The sequence below is a fragment of the Artemia franciscana genome, chromosome 18 (genome assembly GCF_032884065.1).
Source record: "Artemia franciscana chromosome 18, ASM3288406v1, whole genome shotgun sequence".
In the NCBI taxonomy this organism is placed as follows: Eukaryota; Metazoa; Arthropoda; class Branchiopoda; order Anostraca; family Artemiidae; genus Artemia; species Artemia franciscana.
The window spans coordinates 26,600,432-26,626,489 of record NC_088880.1 but is presented as its reverse complement, the minus strand read 5'-3'; the positions used below and the strand labels follow the sequence as shown (position 1 = coordinate 26,626,489).

Below are 26,058 nucleotides of genomic sequence, written 5' to 3'. Positions count from 1 at the left end.
AAAGGATCATATTTGACAATCTATCATTCTTCATCTACAAAACGTGTCCTAGCCATCTGAGATGGCTCATCTCAAACTTTCTCTCATTATTAACCCTAGAAAGCGGGATTGAACCACACTTTTTGCACAGTCCACTGTTTGAAATACTGTCATTCAGCCGTGTGCCCAAAACAATCCATAAGCAATCCATAAGCAATTTCTCTAGAAAACATTCCCAAGGATTCAAATTCAATTTACAGCCATTAAATGGGTCCTATAACGAGACCCATTTTCTCATCTTTTTTTTTAGATTGGCATACTACCATTCACATGAAATAATTTTCCATATGAATGGCGTCACAAATACTTGGTATACTTATAATAAATTTTTCTGAAGATGAACATCTAGACTAAATATTTTAAAAAGTACTTTGCAATTTAATTTGATTGTTGATAGTATAGAAAGATTTATCGGTATAAACAAGTAAAAAGGTTTGTAGTATAAAATATAATGAAATTAAAGTTGTTTTGCGAAAGAGATTAGATTTTATTGAGCAAAACTTGGCCCCCTGGCACTAACAACTGGTTTAACTCCTTATCTTAGCCCATTTCTTGTGAAAAAAAAAAGCCATTTAACAAGATTTAGTACTAACGTGTAGCAAATCTGCTTTCTAAGATTGTCAAAGTTTTTTTTCTAGGGGTGATTTATCAAAATAACTTTAAAAAACGCATAGAAAAATTTGCTTATATACATTTTGATAAGTGTTTACGAGTCAGACGAAAATTCCGGGGTGGGGTGGTAAACCAGGAAACTCCCCCCCCCCCTAGAATACGGTGTTTCTTGAAGTACCAGAGGCAGTGAAAACTAATTCTGTTTTTTTTTTTGTACGTGAATACTTACACAGCCCTTTTTATCTGAAAAGAAGAGGAAAAATTAGGACTTCTAATGTTTAATGGAATAGCCATCGCATGCAATTAAAGAATTATCTTAGACTTAGACTTTATTAAACAAGAAACGATATACATAAATCTTATATAAAGGAGACAGGGAGGCAACTTGTTTTGTCTCCTTTAACAATAGAGAAAAAAAGAGGGAATTACACCTCAATAACTCACACGGAGTAAACAGAGAAAGAGAGAGAGAGGGAGAGAGAGAGAGAGAGAGAGAGAGAGAGAGAGAGAGAGAGAGAGAGAGAGAGAGAGAGGGAGAGAGAGGAGGAGAGAGGGAGGGGGAGAGAGGGAGAGAGAGAGAGAGAGAAGCAGGAAAAATCGACTCATGGAGATCCGGATGGGACTTAATTACTAATTTGTAAATAAATCACTTTACATTCAGTCCTCGCTACTATAGGCAGAAAGAACTATATCTTTCCATTTCTTTTTATAAGTATAGAGTGGCTCACTTACTAAATCAAATAGTTGACGTATTAAGTCAAATTATTGGCTATCCCAGGAAGTTGATATTTTAAACTTAGTCTTGATCTCTCATTTTTAATAAAAGGAAAAAGAAACTTGTTCCTTGCTCATGATAAATGGCTATGTCTATTTTCAACCAAGAGTTTCATGTTATTGAAAAAATATCCCTACGCTGGATTTCTAAAAACCATATGCCTATTTTAAGGTGAACAATTTGTTGTAAGAGTATCAAGGAATAAAAAAATGTTTTGGTTTCAGATAATTTTTTTGTCTTCCTAGGGTGTGTTAAAAAAAGGTCCAGGATTCTTATTGCCTTGTTTTGGACAATTTGAAGTCTTCGTAAATGTGAATGGAATGTCAACATCCAAACCGTCGGACACTATTGAAAATAGCATTCAACTAACAAAAAATATAATTTTCTCATTTTTTGGTAAGTAAACAGGAACTTAATGCAAAAAACCGAAATTCCTGTACACTGTTGCCTCGAGTTTATTAATATGCGTCTTAAAAGACAGAGTTGAGTCAATGTAGATACCTAAATACCTAAATACATCCACTTTTTTTATGATGGAAGTTCCAATGCTAATAGTTTTAAATGACACACGCTTCACTGCTCTCAAACTTCTCCCAAAGACTACGAATTCCGACTTCTCTAGGTTAGGCATTAGTCGATTAGCATGAATCCAAGAATTTACATTTAAAGCAACAGTTTCGAGGGCCGCTCGTAGGTCCTCCTCGTTGCCCGCCTTCAAACTAATTGTTGTATCATCTGCAAACAATATTGGTAATTCGTCGTCCGAAGGCATGCATTTTGGAAGGTCATTCACGTAGATCAAAAAGAGTAACGACCCCAATATAGACCCTTGTGAAACCCCTGTATTTTCTAAAGGAAAAATATGAGATGATTCCTCACCAACTTGGACTGTAAAACTTCTTTCTAATAAATAAGATCTCACTAACTCAGGAGCTATTACGATTCTAATAAGAACCAGAATTTATCGGTTCTAATAAGGAATGCACAATTCAGGCTATTGAGAAGGAAGCTCTATAGAATTCTTAACTGAAAAAACTTAAATACTTGTTTATATCATTTCTTAAACCGCTTCATTTTAGTTTACCCCCAACCTTTAACGTGAAAACTTATAGCCCAAATTATATATTTCCCCTCCATTTTTCCCTTTCCTGATTATGTAACTCTTTTGTTCAAACAGATTTAACGGCAAAAAGCAACGTCGACGAAATTACGAAATAGGAAAATGCATGGGAAATATATAAATTTGGCTATAATACTGCACATAAGGTGGGGGGGGGATAAATTGAAGTGAAGCCCTTTTAGGAATGACATAAGTATTTAGGTTTTTTCAAAGTTCTTTTCAGAATTTTATAGTGTTTCCTTTTCAATAGACCCAATTGTGCATTGACACTTAATGGGCATCAAACAAAAAAGGAAATAAACAAGAAATATGGGTGAACAAATTGGTAAAAATACGCTAAATAATATATGCGGCCAAACAGCTTAAACAAGTTTAGCTTTCCTTTGGGAGTGTAATCCTCTTCGGTACAACACATTGTTAATGATTAAATTTCACAGAGGAAAAGCGTTGCCAAATTTAACAAATTAATATTTGCTAGTTTATTTTCACGGTTCAACTGACGACACTGACAAAATGTCATACTGCTCTGAAAAATTCATGCTTCCAGAATAACAAAATAAAAAGTCATACAAAATAGTATTTTTCGGGTATGGATAGATCTAAGAAAGGTCCAAGCGGTGAAACATGATTGATTTCGATGTTTTTGATACTTTAAACTTGTTAGCTGGTCATGCATAAGTAAATGATTCAACTGTAGTTACTTAACTTCAAGATCCTATTTTATAAGTAATTGTCTGCGGCTCAATGTAAAACAATTTATTCGTCACAAATGCTAGAAAGCTCACGACTATCAAGATCTTTTTTAAGAGATTACAGATTTTTTCCTAATGGAAAAAAAAAACCTCGATTGTTGACTAATATAAAGAACTAAAATTAAATCCTAAAGATTTAAATCCTAAAATCCTAAAAGTCGCTGGCTTTCCCAGTAATGAATGAGACGTATAGCTGATTACAATACTTAATTACAAAAAAAAAAGATTCACAAGATTAGAGGTGAATAATGAGCCTGTAAAGAATTTGGAGGAGGGTCAGAGCCATAAAACAAGCCTAAGGTTCGATTCAATATACGCTAAAAAGGATAATTCTCCTGACGCATTCTCCTGGGAGGCATTGCTGAAACGACCGTTATGCCAACACTGCAAACCAAGTTGGGAAACCCAGGAGGCTGTTATCCATGAATCCCCCTCCCATATTCCCCCTTGCGATGCCCCTGTCTGTAATATCTCAGGAGCAGCTATAGTATTACACTGAAATTTTCAGAAAATGTTTATAGGGATGACAATCAACACCAAAATACACAAAAATTCTCAAACTGGTGTTTGTGTAATATTTCAGGAATAGCGTTATAAGGAGCGTGGACATACTGTTGCTTCTAGAGGCAATTTTATGCGTGGATTATATACAGCCACTGTCATACTCAAGCTAGAAATTTGGATTTGCAATTACTCAGTCCCAATTCAAGTTGGTGATGGCTGCTATAAAATCTGTTCAAAGACATGCCGAAGACATTCCATTATTTACTGTCTCATGAAACTCAGGACTAACAAATTAACAGTCATTTACTAATTCATTTAAGAAAAAGGAATAATGTTGTTATGATATCGTAAATTAATTAAAAGAAACATTGAATAATATATTTAAACTGCCAAATCTACTGTTGCAGTATCCACATTGACACTCAAACGCCATCTATAATGTTATCTATTTCAATAGAATGGAACAAAAGAGCTTGTCTTCCCCATGTTGTTTTGATTGACTTATTTTTGACTTATTTTTACTTTTGATGACTTATTTTTCAGCTACTCACAAGTTAATCCCACTTAAATTAGTCTATAGAATATTAATTACCTTCTAAGTAGTTGAATAGCAATCACATCCTTCCAGGGGGTCCGGACACCCCTAAGATTTTTTTGGCATTCTCATTTGGTGTTTTTCTCTCTTTTTTTGTAAACTTATCAATTTGGTCAATTATTGGCGTCCTTGTCACTTTGTCCCCCATCCCAGATTTTGCTCAATATCCACCTTTGCTTCCTCTCTTATTAAATTAGCCTCTAGCACAATTATGTTAAAATTATTTTGTCATTAAAACATTCATAGCTGAGCACCTAAAGATGGAAGGTATTCTATTCCTAAGCGTTCTTTTTCTCCTCTGATATTTTTGTTGGAGAACCAGTTAGATATTTATACTACAAGCATTTTATTATATATCATGTATAGCAATTCTTTAACAGACATCTTATGACACCAAAAGCGTAAAGTTTCTTCAGTAGAACCGCCGGTTCTGACTTTAAGGATCTAGTCCCAAATATTTTACCTTTTACCTTCTACCTGAACAATTAAAAGAGACAAACGTTCGGCGATATGTCTTTCATAGTGACAAAAAACAAGCCGAGGCAAAAGTTAAAGGTTCAATAAAAAAACAACTTAATTTTACAAAGGCACTATTTCTAATTTAAGGTCCATTTGGACTTCATGACATCAAGAAAAGGCTCTGATTGCCTGTGTTTAGATGACAAGTGACGGTGAGAATAAATATATATAAGCATACTGAGTACTGGGGCCCGGCGGCTTCTTTAAAAAAAAAGGAGGTTATGGTGGAAGAGCCCAATAAGAAAAGTGCCTACTGAAGAAACTTTGCGCCTATGGTGTCAGAAGATGTCTGTTAAAGGTAATTGAAAGCTTTCTTTCTGATCGTTCACTGCGGCTTGTTCTTGACAGTTTCACCTCCCTTAGATATCCAATAAAGGCAGGCATATCCCAGGGTAGTATAGTGGGACCTAGATTATCATTCTTTACATAAATGACATGGGAGATATCATTGCAAGCCCCATGCATCACTTTACAGATGACACCATAACACATTTAGTCATCGCGAAACATGAAGATCCAATCAATGCCTCTCTGCCACTACAGACAGATCTTTTCGAAATTGAAAATTGATCTGATGTCTGGATCAATCGAAACACATTCGCAAACAAAACAAAATTCAATGCATTAAAACAAAAGAGATGATGCTCTCCCGATCCAAAGTACCGTGATTGCACTCTATACAACCCACTTCATCCTCTTGAACGAATCTAAAAAGAAAGTCGACGAGCTTCTTCTCCTTGGACTTCAATTTTCCACCGATCTCTCTTGGAACATCCACCCCGGTTGGGTGAGAGCCTCTAGTATGGATGCCCGCTGTATGCTGATGCCCCGAAAACGCTCCTGGCACTGTTCAAAAAGATCCAAAACAGGCTTAATAGGGCAGGTTTAGTCCTTCCCCAAGGATACCTCCAGCCTGTTAGTGAGAAGTTTGATGTAGCTCTAATGGCTGTTTACTGCAAGTATTTAAATTCATCTTCTTCTCTAGAGCTTGCTCGTATTGTGACCCCATTGGTCCAACCAGCAAGACAGACACAAAGGCACACAGCTCAGCCCGATTATCTTAAGACTGGCACGCCGGGAGCAGAGTACTTGAAGAACAGCTTCATCCGATGTTTCACTTCGATCTGGAATGATCTTCCAGAGAAAGTTATCCCTAAAAGTTTATCTGTTGATTATATCAAAAGAAACTTCAACAGTCATCTTAAAACTCTCGATAAAAGACTAGCGGCAAATCAGATATTTAATTATATCAAGCGCTGCGAATTTAATAATAAGAAAACTAAGGTTCAATTCTGGTTCTAGAGATATAGCATTGACGCAGATGTGGTTCGCAAATGACTTCTTCGATTATCTTGAGATATTAATATCCAAATAGTTAATTTTGCTCAGAATTTGTTCAAGGGCAAATCCTGGTACTTGAGCAGCTGAGATGAAATTCCATATCCCGTATTGCTAAGCACAGATCATCTGCCACAGATCAGAGATCAATCCCACCGTTCTGTCACAGGGTGGAAAAATGACTTGTTTTATGGGATCAAATGTTACCATCAGATTCCTGAAGAGATTCAAGGTCCTCAGTGAAGAGATTCAAGGTTATAATATTTTATTGTTGTTGTAGCAGGATGGCTTGTAATAGAAAGACAACTTAAAAGGATTTCTAGGAAGAGTTGACATTTCCCCTTCTGAATTTGCAGGAACTTGAAAAAAAGAAACACAGCAAAAATTTAGCCGTTGGCAAAACAAAAACCAAGGAAACTGTTTATGATATTTGAAATAATCACAATTTCTCTGTTCCTCATTTAAAGAATAAATTATATTATTCTTTTCTTGCTTGTCAATAAACGCCAATAACAGTTACTTGTCAATAAAAGTTAACTTACTTGTCAATAAATTGAGTCAGCCTGACATAAGCTATGCAAGCAGCATCTTCTCCAAGCAGATGAACGTGCGGATTTAAAATGAGGGTATTCACTGCTTTGCAATTTTTTCCTAAAACTGGGACAAACTTAATCATTCTGGCATTGTAAAAGAGGGAGAGAGAGAGAGAGAGAGAGAGAGGAGAGAGAGAGAGAGGGAGAGAGGGAGAGAGAGAGAGAGAGAGAGAGAGAGAGAGAGAGAGAGAGAGAGAGGGGGGGGGAGAGAGAAAGAGAAAGAGAGAGAGAGGGAGAGAGAGAGAGAGGGGGGCCTAATCTACATATAAATGAGGACCGCACCGCCAGTGTAAATTATTAAGAATTTACTGTTGAACTAAGTTGTTCACATGGGCTGGTTTTTATTTGTTCGTTTTCATTTTTTAGATTAACGACAGTCTACAAAAAGATTGAACAATACTGCACAGGAACACCATGTTAGATTTTTACTTCATTGGGAAAATGGTCAACTACCAGTTAAAAGCATGTGATCTTTGCAGACTTCACGAGGATTCAAACAAATGATTCAGTTACTCGTATACCTCTGATTTAGTAACTTCACTGGGGAAGAGCAGTGGGGGCCTATCTTGGACATGGCCCAGATACACCCCTCCTTCCGTAAAAACTGTATAATGTTGGCGTACAGTGTCCACTTTTAATGTTTTCACCGCCCCTCAGCAGAATGTATCTCACCCCCTCTTTATAAGGGTCAGCCCTATGTCAACATTTGAGCAAGTTACTTTTGTTTAAATTTTATGAGAATTAACAGCGCGTATGTTTTGGCCTTAAGTCACTTTCGTTTATTGCTAAATAGCCACAGTAGATATTTTTCTATACTCCTACTCATATACCAAAACATAACAGTTCGATGACCCTAAAACCCTTTCAAGGTAGTATCACTGCAAAATTTTTGCGGGTCGAGAAGTTCATTATATCAGATTTTTCTTCTCAGAAAATATCAGTCGCATTATTTGATTACTGGACTCCTTATTGACTATTATGAATCGAATCGAAGAAAGATTGAGTCGTAAATAGGAGCACCCTTATTTTAGAAAATACGGAGAAACACCCCCTAAATAAAATCACTCCATCGCATTAGGCTTATCAGAAAACCCCACTGTAGAAGTTTCAAGCTACTATCTACAAAAATGTGGATATTCATATTTTTTTGCCGGAAGACCAATCACGGGTGTGTGTTTATTTATATGTACCCCACTCGGTCTAGAATAAGTCGGTATTTTTCCTATACATTAGGTTGCAGTAAGGTGACAACAAAACATAATAAACTCAGTAATATTAAGGTGATTTGAACCAACGTAATCGTACAAACTGTTGATTTTACATTTACCGATTTTTCCTTTGAAGCAAATTTTGGTTTTGCTTACCAAACATCTAAAGAGACTTCACAAAAAATGAATGTTCCACGTATGACAGATTAAGAACTAAGTTGTTGCATAAAATCAAAACGACAAAAATAAAAAAAGAAGACCCGATGTGGACAAGCTTTTGTTGCAATTGGATGTTAATAACATACGTACACCTTTTAGGCTAAATACAGTTGGGAGGATCATCGATCCCTGCGAGAGTGCCCACTCTCCAATAAAATCTGAAAAAAAATCCGTATGACCACACTGAATATTAAAAAAAAGAATAAGTTGCTAAATCAACAAGTGTTGAGTTTTTCTCTTTTTTTGTTTCACTTAAAAGTTAAAAAAAATAAATAAAATAAAACCTAAGAACAAAAAAGGAGCACTTCTAGCCATGTGTAAAAAAAAAGAAAAAAAAAAGAAATTTAAATTTAACAACAACAACAATATTCACCTACATCAATTTGGTTCATAAGAAATTGATGAATTTAATGTCTTTGAAGCAGGCTTTTTCTGATTTATTCCAAGGAAATTTTAGAGAAATTTCCAAGACGCCTCAAATATTGGTTACACTACAGAGTTGCATTAGTTATTGTTTCAATTGTTTAAAATCCGGTTCATTTTCATTTTTTTACGCAAGGACAACTTCTAGAGGCTAAAAAAAATACGAATTTCTTACTTTGGCATTTCAACTGAATGAAAAAAAAACCTTACTTTTGAATGTTCAAATTAATACATTAAAGATTTTATATTATACACTAATATTAACCTATATATTAAAATATAAGGTAACCAGTTGGTGTATTACCATTGTCAAAGTAGAATTTGTGAAATTCCATTCCCTGGACCAAGTTACCAAGTGCTTCCGGTTCAAAAGCAGTCAAGTGAGGATCACATAACTTCCTAAAATATAAACCAATGTATATAAAATGAGTATATGCCAGACATATAAAAATAAAGACACAAGACCATACAACCCTCCAAAGATACAAAAAAAAGAGGAATACGGTGCTTAGGGAGTTGTTCACCCAGACAATATTCCAAAAGGTCCGGTTTTTTCGGAAATATTTAACTGCTTTGAGCCTATGATATCCCTTGATAAAGTATTTGCAGATATATCCCCCCTCCAAAAAAAACAAGTTCTTTCATTTAAAGTTTGTGAATTCCTTTTCCAATCCAAAATATATGACAGTGGAAATTTTTGCGACCTGTGGCAGAAAAAAACAACAGCTAAGAGCTCATATGGCACTTGTGACGAGGCCAAAAGAGCTAAGAGCCAAGAGCTCATATGGTATGAGCTCTAACAAAATCCTAAGAATCAATAGATTGATTCAAAAGAAAAATCAGAGGCTTCTGCCGGTCGGGATTTAAAATAAGAGCTCTGAGTCACGATATCCTTCTAGATATCAAAACTCATTAAGATCCGATCACCCACTCGTAAATTATAAATACCTCATTTTTTCTAATTTTTCCTCTTCCTTTAGCCCCCCAGATGGTCGAATCTGGGAAAACGACTTAATTAAGTCAATTTGTGCAGCTCCCTGACATGCCTACCAATTTTCATCGTCTTAGCACGTCCAGAAGCACCAAACTCGCCAAAGCACTGAACCCCTCCCCAACTCCCCCAAAGAGAGCGAATCCAGTACGGTTACGTCAATCACGCATCTAAAACATTTGCTTATTCTATCCACCAAGCTTCATCCCGATTCCTCCACTCTAAGTGTTTTCCAAGATTTCCAATTTCCCCCTCCAACTCCCCCCCCCAATGTCAACAGATCTGGCCTGGATTTGAAATAGGAGCTCTGAGACATGAAACCCTTCTAAATATCAAATTTCATTAAGATCTGGTCACCCATTCTTAAGTTAAAAATACGTAATTTTTTCTAATTTTTCCAAATTAACACCCCCCCGGCTCCTCTAAAGAGAACAGATCCGTTCCAATTATGTTAATCACATATCTAGAACTTGTGCTTATTCTTCCCATCAAGTTTCATCCCGATCTCTCCACTCTCAGCGTTTTCCAAGATTCCTGTTTCCCTCCTCCAACCCCCTATGTCCCCGGATTCAATTCGAGTCGAAAATGCAATTCGAGCATCTGAGACATAAGATGCTTCTATATATCAAGTTTCATTAAGATCAGATCCCCTATTCGTAAGATAAAAATACCCCAATTTTCACGTTTTCCAAGAATTCCGGTTTCCCCCTCCAACTCCCCCAAATGTCACAGGATCAGGTCAGAATTTAAAATAAAAGCTTTAAAGCACAAGATCCTTCTAAATATCAAATTTCATTAAGATCCGATCACCCGTTCGTAAATTACAAATACCTCATTTTTCCGAATTACTCCCCCCCCAACTCCACCAAAGAGAGCGAATCCAGTCCGGTTATGTCAGTCACGTATCTTAGACTTGTTTTTATTCTTCCCATCCAGTTTCATCCTGATCTCTCCGCTTTAAATATTTTCTAAGATGTCCGGTCCCCCCCCCAACTGCCCTCCCCCAATGACGCTTGATCCGGTTGAAATTTAAATAAGAAATCTGAGTTACGAAATCCTTCTAAATATGAAGTTTCATGAAGATCCGATCACTCCTTCGTAAGTTAGTTAATACATAATTAATTAATACGTAATTTTTTCTAGTTTTTCAGAATTAACCACCCTTCCCCCCCCCCCGAATTCCCTTAAATAGAGCGGATCCGTTCCAATTATGTCAATCACTTATCTAAGACTAATTCCCAACAAGTTTCATCCCGATCCCTCCACTCTAAGCGTTTTCCATGATTTTAGGTTCCCCCCAAACTCCCCCCAATGTCACCAGAACCGGTCGGGATTTAAAATAAGAGCTTTGAGACACGATATCCTTCTAAATATCAAATATCATCGAGATTCGATCACCCATTCGTAAGTTAAAAATACCTCATTTTTCTAATTTTTCAGAATTAACCCTCCCCCGCCCCGACTACCCCAAAGAGAGCGGATCCGTTCCGGTTATGTCGATCATGCATCTAGGACTTCTGCTTATTTTTCCCACCAAGTTTCATCCCGATCCCTCCACTCTAAGTGTTTTCCAAGATTTTAGGTTTCCCCCTCCTAACTCCCCCCAGTGTCACCAGATCCGGTTAGGATTTAAAATAAGAGCTCCGAGACACGATATCCTTCCAAACCTCAAATTTCATTAAGATCTGATCAACCGTTGGTAAGTTAAAAATACTTCATTTTTTTATTTTTTCTGAATTAACCGGCACCACCCCCCAGATGGTCAAATCGGGAAAACGACTATTTCTAATTTAATCTGGTCCGGTACCTGATATGCCTGCCAAATTTCATTGTCTTAGCTTACCTGGAAGTGCCTAAAATAGCAAAACCGGGAGCGACAGACAGACAGACCGACAGAATTTGCGATTGCTATATGGCACTTGGTTAATACCAAGTAACGTAAAAACATACATCAAGACCAAATCTCCGAGAGTCTTTAGTTACTCATGAAATCATCGGGCACGGAAGCCTTTCAAATAAGCGAAAATGCTGCAAGTAGGAATTTTTATTTTCAATGCTACAGGTATGCCATGCAACGCCTAGTGAAATAAAGAAAATACATGATCAAGGAATAGACGGATAAATTAGAATACCAAGAGCATCAAAACAAAAATGCCACCACCCCACCCCCCAGCCCATTTTAGGTCTATTCATAATTGAAAACCACGGTTTACGCTTTTCTTTTAATTGTTTAAAAATTAAAATTTTTTTGGAAGGTACAAGATTTTCCTCAGTGTTGCCACGTTGAATCGTAAAAATGAACAAACAAAGCTATTAGTTAGATTTGACAATGCCCTTCTACCGTTTTAACTGATTAAAAACAAATTGTATCTTTGAGAGAGAAAGATGGGTTTATTAATATAAATAACAAAACAAAACAAGCAAATGGCCCGAAGCAAAGCTTGTTTGGGCTTACAAACCGAATACACATACAAATAAAACAATACGAAAAAGAAGAAAAAATAAAAAGAAAAGAAAAGGAAAAGAAAAAAGAAAGAAAGAAGAAGAAAAAAATCAATTACCCTGCATTTCAATCGAAACGGATTTACACTTCAAAAGAGACAAAACAAAAAGAAACTAAAACCACTTTACCAGTATCGCCAAAATCAAAACCAACATCTTGGCTCCACTTGAGGTCCACTCAACTATCAAAACCATAAATATTAAGGCAAAATAGCTTTAATTCCCGCCGAAATTCAAAAAAAACTATCAATGTTTCTCAAAGTCGTAGGTGGTTAAAGTCGTTTGGTTATATATATATATATATATATATATATATAATATATATATATATATATATATATATATATATATATATATATATATATATATATATATATATATATATATATATATATATATATATATATATATATATATATATATATATATATATATATATATATATATATATATATATATATATATATATATATATATATATATATATATATATATATATATATATATATACTTGGAAGCAACGAAAGTTCGGGGTGCAAGAATAGAAAATTAATGTTAAAAAGACAAAGTCACTTATTTAGGAATCAATGAACGCAAAGAGGTGATGCTGGGTGACGAAAAGATTGATCAAATGGATAGCTACAGTTACCTAGGTAGTGTTATTATTAACGATGATGGATACAGTAAAGATTTAAAAGTAGAATAGTCAACGCCCAAGGTGTTTTTTTTTTCACAGTTGGAAAAAGCTGAACATTAACGTGGAACAATTTTCACCCCTCAAAGGCTCTGATAGAATCGAGCAAGCGTGCACGGTGGGCAGCCCGCTCATGAGTACTTCAAATACCAATATACCAGTGTGGTTTGTCAAACTCTTTATAGTACAATGGTTTATCAAGTTCATGTTGATGCTGTTTTAAAATAGATATACGTCTATTTTGTAACCGCATCAGCATATGAATATTTCTCTTTTTTAATTTAGTTTTTTTTAATTGTTTTGAATTTGGATTAAAAAAAATTAATTTTTTTATTCTTATATTTTCTAACTTGAAGCGTTGTCTAATTTAGCTCCTTTCCATCATTTTTATACAAGGAAGGCCATTGATTTTGTTTTTCATTTTTTCCATTTGCCACCGTTATGTTATTGCACAAGAATGCGCCTTTAAATACAAACGTTAAGGAAACATTAAATTTACGTGCCTACTCCTTTTGGAATAGGAATAGATTCCTTTTGGAAGGAATCATTACTTTTGGAATATGTTATTTTAAAAAAAGGGATTCAATTTGAATTGCAAGTTTTTAACTAATTTTTAATTTTATATCATAGTCTAAAAACTATTGACAGGGTTAATAAGTTATATTTTAGAGCCCAGATAAGGGCTCAAAACAGTGTTTCCACCAGAAGCAATTATTATATTGGGAAGCATAAAAAAAAGCGTTAAGAGATGTATTCACTTTTTTTCTCGCTAAATATTATGAAAAAAAAAATTAAAATCAGAATTACATCTTTATTATCTAAACGAACACAAAAGAGTTTAAAACAGGGAATAGACAAATAGAAGAAGGAAAAAATAACGAAATGAAATAGAAACAGGACTACGAGTCTCACAATAAGATTAACCTGAGCAAATAAAATTCCAAAAGATAATTAAATAAAGCGATTTCGGCTTATTTAAGAAACAAAACTTTCATAATGTTTCTGAAAATATCAGTGGATAGTCTACTTGACCCTATCTTATTTAACGTCATAGCTTGGACGCATGATACAAAGCTAGTTCAAACCTGAAGGTCAATGTTTCACCTGATTTATACAATTAAAATTCAACTTTAAAAAAAAAAGTTAAAACCAAGAGCAATGAAGCTAAAAGTTTGAAACAACTGCAAAATGTTCGGTTCTGAAAACGGTGGCTACGTGAGCACCATCTAATATTGAACTTCGTATTTATTAGGAGAAGGCATGAGAATGTTATCCCAGAGATTAGTTCACTCTAATGGCGACACAATTCCTAAGCAACTTCTCATCGTACAATATTCTTTTAATTAAAACTACAAGAAATGTATAGTTTTCAGCAAAGTGAATATTTTAGATTTTGCAGGTCGAAGAAGAAAATTGTAAGGCTATGCGACAACCGTAAAACAGAGCTGTAAGCATATATTTCGATGATAAAATTGTAATTTTTGAGTTTGAAAAGACTACAAATGTCATAATCAATATGACTTATAAATGAGGAGGGAAAAAAAGATAAAAAGTGATTTTAAATATAGAAAACGGGGGGAGGTTCTCCACGGTTTTATATTGTAAAACATTTAATGCATTGTCACACTTCAATGCATTAAATGAAGTTAGTATTTCACCTGGAAGAACAGAAGTACAAAAAAAACTTAAGGTATATGGGTCCACGTGTCAACTTACGTCTCTGACCCAAAATGTACACTTTCAACAGCTACAGAACTGTTGCATGCCTACGGATTGCTTTGGGTACCCAGCTGATAACCGTGTTTCAAACAGTAGGGTGGACAAAAAGTGTGATTTAATCCCACCTTCTGGGGCAATAATGAGAGAAAGGTTGAGATGGATAGGGCATGGTCTAAGGATGAAAGATTGCCGAAGATTGTCCTTTTCAGCCAACTGTCTAGGGCTAAACGGAAAGCAAGGGGTCCACGGTTGGGGTGGGAGGAAGTCGTAAATTTTGTCGAAAGATTTGAAGGAAATGGTAACTTCCTAGGGGGGAGGGGGGGGGGTGTAAAGAGGGAGGCTCTGAATAGATTAAGACGGAGGAGGAGTGTGCGTATCTATGTTGGCCTCAAGCGACTTGGTGCTTTGGTAAGTTGTTAGTAGTAGTACTAGTTGCATAATAAAATCGACAAAACTAAGTGGCTCTCAGTTCAGACCCACAACTTACGTGTAGTTTTCAAAATCTCCACAGCTAATAGCTTCAACTAGTTGCTCAGTCATGCGTAGAACTTCTTGTTTTCGAGCTGGAAAGAGAGAAAGAAAATACAATTCCCTCGATTTAACGATTAAGTGTCACGATCCACTAATACCTCATTGGGAATCAGGGAGAGAAGGTAGGAGACCTTATCCCACCTATTCTTGATATTGTACGACCAGGCTTGGGCTCACAATTTAAGATTTCCCGGAAGCTCAATTTTTAATCCCTGAAATTTAGCCTGACAAATGATAGCCAAAGACTCAGTAAATACTTCAGACCATAGTTCAAAGTCCTTACTCAGTATTACAAAAAGAGTTAAATGATAGCCAAACACATTGACTACCTTTTTCTAGGAATCAGGAGGAAGAGAAGGCAGGAGACGATTAAACTAATCTCGAACGTTATTAATCAATGTTATTGTTTCAAAATATTATCAGAATCCATAAAAACCTTTACTTTACTGGGTAACATCCACTTAAACCTTTTCGTTTGTTTGGGAGGCATATATTCATATAGCGCAAAACAGGAGAGAATTGTCCTAAATAAAATAGAAAACACCTACAGCATGTTTATATTATCTTATACCCAAGGGCAAGTATAAAACTGATAGAAGAGTTATCCATTACATATTCTGCATAGACCCCCCCTTACCCAAAATTAAAAGTATGTTAGGTGGAATATATGAAGAGATGATAAGAGTACAGGAAACAAGAGTGGAAACTCAAAAAGTTCCCGAAGAAAAAAAATACCGTCATGCAACAGTGCATAACAAATCCCCAAAATTGATTACTGTATACTTTTTTATTTTGCTCTCATCTGTAGGCCCAAATTAAGCAACAGTCAGTAGTAGCCTAGCGAGATATGGGCTTTTGTTAAAGGCCTTTTTTAAACATGACGTCACAGCAGTTTTTAGCTCATATTGTACAATTGGAGATACGCCATCTGTCTACTTCCTCAAAGTTTTGTGTTTACGTTACATAGGATCCTAACTTTATCCTATTTTCAGCATGAATGACATCTCTTCCTTAAAGAATCTTGCTTATTTTAGACGCGTATAATAGATTTAAGGTCAAAAAAAAAAAAAAAAAAAAAAAAAAAAAAAAAAAAAAAAAAAAAAGAGACGGTTCCCTGAATTTCAAAAAGTTGTACTTCCCTTGGGCAGCATAACTGAGCATAAATAATTTTTTATGACACTAAATCGTAAAATCATTATGCCATAGTCTGCGCACATGTCTGTATTCCGTATTTTAGGCAAAATAACAGCAATATAAAAATCAATAAAATAATCATTTTTTGATCATCTGACAATAATATTAAAAACCCATAACGATAGAGGAAATAATACAAAGACTGATATTAATCATTAACAGAAAACGAAAAAAAGGTTGAAAAAAATGTCACAAGCTAATAAACACTAACACAAAAGATTTGCATTATGGATTATTTTGTATGTTTGAGGTGACACGGTACATTAAAAGATCACTCAATTTCATCCATTATAAATTTTTTTAGTTTGTGTGGCTAAATTATTTAGGATTGATTACGCGATCTTGCCATAAGTTGTGGATCTTGGATAAGAGATCCAAATAAATGATGGGAAAATAAAAACCAACAACTCTGGGAAATAGTAGAGAAACTATCTAACTTCTCACGTTTTGTCCTGGAGATAGAAATATTCAGTTTTAATGAAGCTTACAGCATTGGAAAGTGCAAATTTGTTGGGTTTTTTTCACTAAAAGGAGCGTAATTTTCAGGAAACGGCAGTCACTAAAAATGTTTTAGCATGCCTGCAGGAAAAACACTAAAAATCAGCTCGAGCGATTTTCATTTGAGCAATTTAGCCGCTTTGGGAGTTCCCTGTGATTTCATCCGCTTTGATTGACAAGCTTGCCGACAAAATGGACATACAACTTCACTATCTTTTTAGTCAAACCACAAATTCTCACCACCTCTTTATGATGGCTAGCTCAATAGAAGAATTCATTAATGGGCCCCTTTGTCTCTCTGACGGTCAGTCGACACTGAAGCTCGGAAAATGGCTTTTAAGCCACCGGATCACCTTAATTTTCAAGTTAAAAAATTTCCGAATTGTTTTGATGACAGTATATGGGCGATTAATTTTGACGAGCATCACTCTTTACTAGGTGGTCACGATCACGACTACTTTGATGTGTCACTGATTGCCCAATGTAAGTAAATCCACCCAACAAACAAAAGATTAGCAAAACTAATTGAAAAAAAACCCTATAGCAATGTAACAAGGAGACAGACAACTATTTTGATAATAACTCTAACGTATATCTTAGATGATACCTAAGTATTGACAGACAACCCCATCTATATAACTCTACAAACTGAAAAAAGAAGGTACCGTATTTACATCTGCCAGATATGCATACCAAAGATTTTTGTAAATAATTCATGAAAATAAAATTGGTAAAAAAAAAAGGTAATTTTGGTGTTATGAGGTTATTTATAAACATTGTTGATGTCGATTTCCGTTTTATTTTAATACACATTGTATATGGCTGAATATCCTTCATATCAAATCATTTTGATTTTAATTATATTTTTCTTTTATTATCACTATTAAAATGGAACAAGAACTTAAGTAACATGCAAAACTAAGGAATACCTCGAAAAAGTGAAACTATAAAAGAAAAGAGATGAAATTCTAAAAATGTGAAAACAAACAAACAATGCATACAGATCACAAAAAAAAGAAGAAAAGGGGGAGTATGACACAAATGCGAAGGAAACAAGACCAGTCAATGAAGAAGATATAATGAAACATTCATTTATTAATACAATTGTATACATACATATAATGTTAATATATTTATAAAATTATATTAAAATAATAAATATTTGAAAAAATATAATTATTATATAACATTTATATCATTATATACTTATATAATTAAAACACCTAATGTTTTGTCAGCTATGCATATTCATTCCAAGGTGAGCTAGGGCATATCTAATGAGTAATGAGGTTGCACGATTTATCCGACTGCCTGACTAATATCCAGTTATATGTAACTATACACAGAGGCAGATCAAGAGAAAAATCTGGAGGGGGTGGGGGCTAATGTGACAAGGGCACCAATAAGCAAATTTTTTTCTGGGGGGGGGGGCAATGTGACAAAGGTGAAAATAATTGACCAACTGGACAAATTTATTTTGAAAAAGTGAAAAAGCAAGGAATGAGAGCACCAGAAAAATTTTGGGGGAGGAGGCGGGGACCCCCTCGGCTCCCTGGATCCGCCAGTGACTAAATAAATAACTGTATTTGAAATCTAACTATTTATCTTGACTACCTTTCTAAACCTAAAAAGAGCATTTTCGAGAAGCCAAAGCTTTGGGCAATAACCACTTAATAAAGAGATCTATTACGGCCATTTAGGAAATGCTTTATTCGGCTAACGAGGAGACATCTTTGAATTATAGGTGCAGAAAAAATTAAAATGCTAATACCTCTTGCTTTTTATGACCATGTAAGAGGCAGAATGTGTAATTGTGAGTCATTTTAGGACTAAGACATTTAAAAAGCCATTTATATTATCAGTAATAGTAATATAGTTAATTGTTATTAATTTAGATTGTTATTAAGTTGTCAGTACAGAATTCTTGCCTGTTGAAAAGGATAATAATCTCGCGGCAGATTATTACTGGCTGCGGTAGACATTGTAACGCAAAAAAAACGTCAAAATCATCTAATTATTATATAAAGAGTACAGTTACTCAAATTGAGTCCTACCTGTTGCTGATGGTGAATTCTGAGAAGCGTTCTTCACTGGGTAAACCAATCTTAAATCTTCTTTGCGAACGGAGGCGGGATCGAAAGCAAAGCAAAGAAAGAAAAAACAGGCCAAAGTTAGTTACAAAGCTGCAAAGTGACAAACTTGAGAGAAAAAAAATGATCCACAGTTTTTAAGGTGCGAAATTGCTTTCAAATAACGAGCCATTTCCCTATTCGGTTTCGGCATAGACCTACCCCGGGACAAGAAATTCTAAACGCCCCTGGCCAACATGGTCGTATCCAGGATATTTTTCGAGGGGAGGGGGTAGGGTTACGTTTTCACGAGTTGGATAAATATGGAAACGGCCTTGCTAACCACTATAGCATCCTAAAAACTACAGCAAAGCTTGCGTTCTCCAAACTACAAATTTTGCTTCTGACAATGAAATAAACAGGGCTTAAAAATTTCCGCTATAAAATACGCGACCGCGTAATTGTGACTACTATGTTTGTTCTACCAATTCAGTATATGTGTATCTTATATCTGGCGACTTTTCGACGCTTAATACAAGAGTGTTTGTATTTACTATACCCAGTAGTTAACGAATCAGAGTGCTATACAAGATTGACGCAACTTATAGAAACACAAAATATCGGAAATAAAGGCTAATTTTATATCTTTTCATCTTGTAGTTGCAGGTCCAAACCGTAGAACTATTAACTTGTAAAAAGTTTTCGTGAGCAAGCCCAAGCTTTTTCTTCTATGCCACCTAAAAACGGTTCGTCAGGTCTTCTGCCATTGTTGGCAACGTTCTTGCCATTCTTGTAATTATCATATATTATCAATATATTGTAAAACATTCTTGTTAGATGCGTGGTGGCTCTTCACCAACACCTAATCCATTTTTTATATTATTTGGAAATTTATTCAGATTATAAATCTATGGCCCAAACACTTATTTGGATTTGTACTGGTAGATGGCAGCACATTTTGATGTTAATAGGGCAAGTAAAAGTCAGTGATCTTAAGAGTTTAAATGATCTGTTCCGAGCGTATTAGTAGCGTGCTTAAAAGAACAAGCTCAGTTTAAAATACATATCCCTAAAAATACGGATTTTAGTAATGCCATTCATCGCATCCACTTTATTTGCGAGAAGCTTTAGACTGTTCTGCTTGACACTTGGATTTTTATGACGTTGTGACGTTTGGTGATGTGACACTGGGGTTTTTACTTGTCAATTAGATCATCTGAATCCTTAATATTAGGTTAGGATTTGAATTAGTCGTTAAGCTTAAGCAGAAGCCTTGTGGCACCTAAAAGCATCAACAGGGATATGGAATGCTCGGTGATTTCATATTAATAATAGCACACATTTTTAAACAAGTAAAACGCGTGGTCATCAATCGGATGATCAACCTTCTGAGAACCTGTAACTTCCTTGTATGTTCTATTACATGATCACTAAGCCAAGTCAATTTTTCTCACGTGAGAATTATGCGCTACAGAGCTTAGCGTAAACCAGTTCGTAGTCAGAATTAAACGCTCTATTTAAACGAGATTATTTTTTCTATGTTTCCATTTATTCGGTTTTCTCTTTTTGCCCATTTCTTGCATTTTGTTCGGTGATTTGTGTCGCGCTAAGCGTTTTAATCTAATATGAAAAGCGTTTTGCTTAACGTTATTTTTTAATAAGTAATAATTAAACAAATACGTGAGAAACAGCAAACTGGAACACAAAAAATTAATACATCTTTAAAACCAGGAGATTAAAAATTTTCTACAAATATTTCCAGAAGATTATAAAATTATCTTTGACATTTCAAAATCAATTGCCTAAAATCTGAAATCTAGGAGCTTTCCACGATTGTATTTTGGTCCTATTCAGGTTAGGATTGTTTCTTGGGACACAGCAGAAAGCGGTTCTTTTTTGTGGCAGAAAATGGCAGAAGTCATTTACTACTTTTCTGTAGCGCAATGATTTTGTGGCAATAATCCTTACGCTCTTCTCTCAAATTGTGGAATTGCACTATTTTAAAGTCTAAGATACAATCACGTGTGGAAATTTACAGGTTCTATTGTCTGAAATTCCCCTAAAAGCAATTTTAGTTCAAGAACTGACCGTTTTCTAGAGTTTTGATAAGTATGTACAGAAAAAAAGGAAATATTTGAAGGAAGACAAACAGAGAAAGAGAGACAACTGTGAAAAAGTTAAACATAGAAGATCAAACTTGAAATAGTGTAAGCTAAACATACATTGTATTAATGATAGATTGACGGTGTACCCTATTTTACGGTCAAAGACAAATACTTTGCACAGGTCTAACCAATGTGTTTTGTCTTACGCTTAATTATCAGGGAATCCAGTTCAAGAGGTGACCTTTTTCGGAGTTTTGATTAGTGTGCGATACAAACAGAAAACACTCGGGAAAGATATGAAAGAAGACAACGAGAGGAAGAGAAAAGAGAGGAAGAGAAGAGAGTAAAGTATGAAAATCAAACTTGAAAGATTATATGTCAAAGAAACTCACATTAATGATACACTGTGTGACTTTTTCCGAAGGAATATTTGCCAATAGTATGTTATGTGGTTAATAGTGTTTTATGGCTCGTCAAAGGCGGTCAATTGACTGAATAATGTCAACAGACACTGAAGCCAGGTCTGCTAAATTGACTTTCAATTTTTTTCAGATCTTAACTTCAAGAGCTTAATCAGCTCTTAGCTTTGTACGTTAAAAAGTTAATTTCCTACCAGAGGGGTTTGATATACCCTTTCACCCCCCAAAAAAATCCACAACTTCTCAATTACAACGTGATTAGCAGCATATCGCACCCAGTGAATAAACAATGGCAAGGACTATTACTGTAAAGCAATACGGCCAAGCGCCAGGGTTCCTCCAGTTGCCACCCCTAGTGATTTATAACTATTTCTGAGGATTTCTCATATTACCTTGACAAAGAAATCCTTAAATTAGCGCATAAATCACTACATCATTGAAGAAAATCACTATATAACCAAAAAATCACTAAAATACAGTGATTTTTTCTCTCAACGGGTGGCAACCATGAGTATGTGGTTCAGCGTCAAATGAGTTGCTCATTTGACTAATCCTAAGTTGGCCAGATATAATTTTTCAGAAATAGCAGCATATGAGTGGTTGGTCCCGTGTCGGTCGAAACAGCTGAAACAAACAGGAACCACACCACTAACCATGTACCATGTGCACACAAATAGAGACAGAAATACAAACAGGGGAAAAGGCAGCAACACCAGAAAAACACAAGTTTTCACCATTGTTTTTAAAAGATCCTCTCCCCTAATTAGATCAAGTAATTTCATGCTTAAACATGGTAAAGCTCATGCGTACAAACAGCAAAACTGTTAGGGCAGTAACTTCATTCAAACAAAATAAAATTTCAAAATAACATATAAAAAAGTTGTGGAAGGGGAAAATAATTAGATACATGCCAAAAAACAGATTTTCGAGCCAAGGTGCAAAAACAACACCATATTATATATATCATATATAATCATTATATATATATATATATAGATATATATATATATATATATATATATATATATATATATATATATATATATATATATATATATATATATAAGAGGTAAAGGATACGGCATTAGACTTTACAGTCCGTGCCGGCAGTGCTGATCTACGTTTCTTGGCCCTTCAGCCAGGAAGTGCAATGGGGGGGTCGGGGGCCAGTCATCCTGTGCTTTCGCAGACCCTTCCTGTTTACCTTCCCCAGATTTCTCCAGGTACCCATTTAGAGCTGGGTCGACTCTGGCTAAGCTTACAGAGTCACGCCACTGACCCCCGTCCCAAAAAAAAGTATTGGGTACACCGGGATTCGAACCCGCGTCCTCTCAGACAAGGGATCCCGAATCCAGCGCTATATATATATATATATATATATATATATATATATATATATATATATATATATATATATATATATATATATATATATATATCATTACCATTTTTATTTTTTGGGGTGATTCCAAAGCTTTTTCTAGTGAATCAATTATGACATTCAGCTTTTCTTGTTTGTGTCCCTTTTTTTTCCTGTAAAGGAATTTTCCAATACTTAGGAAGTGTTAACTTTTAATAGAGACAAAAAAAAAGCCCAGGCGTGCATCAATACAAATAGAAAAACGAAGAAATCATTGCATGCAAAATACTAAAATGACTTTAAAGTAGTAATTTGATGTAAACTATCATTCACTACCTCAGATAAAGATGGATATAAAAACCTATACTGAAAAAAAAAGAACAGCAATAGCTGCAACCTAGTAAGGTTAATATTGAGCCACACAGTTTCGTTAAAATACTTTTCGAACTATAACAATTGTAACGATCAAGTCTGTAGCTCGCCGAAGAAAAAGAAGAAAAAAATACGGTCTTATAAAAAATGAGCTGTTTTTGATATTAAAGGGCCACATTAAGAATTATACGTCAAATAGCTTGATTAGTTAAGCTTAATTTTGAGTACCCACAAACACTCTTGATTAAACATAGATATAAGAAATATAATAAAAAGAATCGCGAGAATATTAGAATTCCTCGCAGGGGAATCCTGATCCAAGATCCATCACCCATACGGACTTGTTAAAGACAAAATTATAGTTACAATGCGAAGCAGACATATTCAAATTCAAGTGAACTTTAAATGAAATCCTAACTATCGCCTTTTTTTAAATGTTTTTAACGTTTTTTAGACGTTTTCACATATTTGACCAAGGGTCCGCGTAGCTCAGGTACCCATCCCGATTATCTACCTTCAGCCAGTAGCGTTATGACTGATTGGGGTCAAATCATCCGAATATTCCCGTGTTTTCCCCCCAGATTTCTCCAGGTATCAAATTAGAGCTGGGTCGACTGTAGCTGAGCTTACAGAGTCCCAATGCTGACCCCAGTCCAAAACCCGGCAATCAGCAACCCCATGACTCGATCACCTGTTCTGAAGGACACAGGATTATATATTTTAAGTTATATTTTATTTACAACCAAAATCACATTTTAAATTAGAGATTAAGATGGGTTTTATATGTTCATGCATTCATCCCTTCTCTACTATTTATTTGTGGACTAGAAATTAAGCTTGCAGTTAGGTTGTTTCAATGAAAATTTAAGGAGGCAATTTATAGCGAAGGTAAAACTTATCAATAATAGAAATAACAAGTTTTTAATTTTATTCACAAGTTTCATACCAAAAAATCTTTCATTTAATTGTTAAGAGAGACTGCAAGTATTTCAAATTACACCTAAATCGTACAACTAATGCATCACTTACAATCACCTCCCTACATCCCAACTGCAACGTTAACTGGGGGGAGGGCGTTTGTCCCCTAGAATGTTTGTCACAACTGTATAGCTTGTATAGATTTTCAAAAATCAAGCTTGCAGTGATGCTGTATTACTGGAAGGTACTAGTGGTGCAGTATGTACGTCCCATAAATGACTCTCCTGAACAGATGTTATGTCATGCTCTATTTAACAGCATCTTGCAGTTATATAGTAGGATACGGTAATACGATAAAAAAGTTACATTCATTCTTCTGTTAATTATGGGTCATAATCACTAAAATTTCTCTATTAAATTTTTACAATCCAAGGTTAAACAAGAATAGATGGCTTAAGACAGGTTTAACAATCAAAACTGATTAGTCGTAAAGGCATATCTACCTAATCGTGCACTAGTTACGAGCAGTTATTAGTAGTACAAAACCACTATCATTTCTCACTATTCATTCAGTCTGCCACTCACCAGCACGATTCGACTCCGAAGTGTTCACACCGCCCTTAGACGGTGATGGGGGAGGCATGAGGTTAGCAACTGAAGTTGCAGCATTGTGAACAGGCGTGGCAGGAGGAGTTTGTTTTGCTGGTGGCATCATCATAGAGAGGGCATTTGCAAAGAGGCCACTCCCTTTAGCTGCGAGGGCCGGTGTTACTGTGGCAATGTTCTCAGTGACATTCACTTGCTCTAGTTATATGATAAATTATTGTTTTAGTGGCAACCAAAGCCCCATTCAAAGTTATTTAAGGTCATTTATTAGTGCAACTAGAAAGCAATGTCAACCTGAAAACATCTAAGAAGAAAAAAGTCAACAAGTCAAAATTGAACTCAGTGGCCCCAATTAACGAAAATGTTGGGGAGGGGGTATTTTCAAAGAATAGATGGGGCGGGGGGGGGGTATTTTTCAAAGAATGGGGGGGGGGCAATGCCATTGAAAAAGAAAATTTCAACGAAAACACCAAAAAAGAGTATTTTTTAAATCGAAGGGAGGGGGGCAAGGAGGACCAATGCCCCCCCCCAATTCCAATTGGCGTCACTGACTGTGCTTGCTGAATACCATGCTAATTTGCGATCCATATTGAGATCTCCATTTGGTTTAACCAAAATATTATTATTAACATCAATAATATAAATATATTAGTACTAGATTATTATATTCTTATGCTTTGTTCTATAACTATTCTTGGCACCAGCCACACATTTACTTTATTTTTCATTTTTATTACGATTTTTGTTACCAATATTGAAAACTCGGGCTAACTTTGATCAAACTACACCATTTGATTGATCGAATTTAGTAAGAACCCTAATAGGATAACACATTATTAATTGCAAGACTTATTTGATTACTGGAATCAAAGTTAACTAAATATTCAAAGCAAGGTTAACAACTTTCACAAAACAATCCATTGCTAATACCAAGGGAAGTTCTTGTAAGCGAATCACACATATTAAGCATAAACCAAAGTTAATTTTGAATTTGTTAAATTTTCTCCAAATTCTACGGAATTGGAAAAATTACATAAAAAATAAATTAAATTCAGATATATTTATTCTATAGATCTTCATTAAATTTTAAAAAGGCACAGATATTTTCACAGCCATTTCTAAGCTATTGGAAACATGAACTGATCACAAGCCAAATCACATCAGAGTTCCCATTTTCTTTCCTCTTTAGATTTTAGCGTTAAAGTGCTTAAATAACTCCCAACATTGCATACTTTAATGGAAACTCCCTAAAAATAGGAATTAATACCCTAAAATTATGAAAAAAAGAAAAATAATTTTTTAGCAATTAAAATATCATTTATTATAAATTAGCTTAGCCGTCGCATGATGCTGTAATCTCAAAAAGGAGAGTCAAGGAAAACT

General features: G+C 35.1%; 1 protein-coding gene across 9 annotated transcripts in view; it reads right to left on the bottom strand.

The window, feature by feature from the left end:
- Positions 1–26,058, bottom strand: part of LOC136038819 (calcium/calmodulin-dependent protein kinase type II alpha chain-like) — a 119,269-nt gene that overhangs the window by 5,488 nt on the left and 87,723 nt on the right. For 2 of the 9 annotated variants that reach the window (XM_065722212.1, XM_065722213.1), the window contains exons 14-18: positions 24,655–24,873; positions 18,881–18,940; positions 15,091–15,166; positions 9,002–9,096; positions 6,797–6,911 (exon numbers count right to left, since the gene is read on the bottom strand). In XM_065722212.1, coding sequence (XP_065578284.1) covers positions 6,797–6,911; positions 9,002–9,096; positions 15,091–15,166; positions 18,881–18,940; positions 24,655–24,873 — 565 coding nt within the window. The remainder of the gene's footprint in view (positions 1–6,796; positions 6,912–9,001; positions 9,097–15,090; positions 15,167–18,880; positions 18,941–24,654; positions 24,874–26,058) is intronic. The other 7 variants (XM_065722214.1, XM_065722215.1, XM_065722216.1 and 4 more) reach the window with 7 other exon arrangements.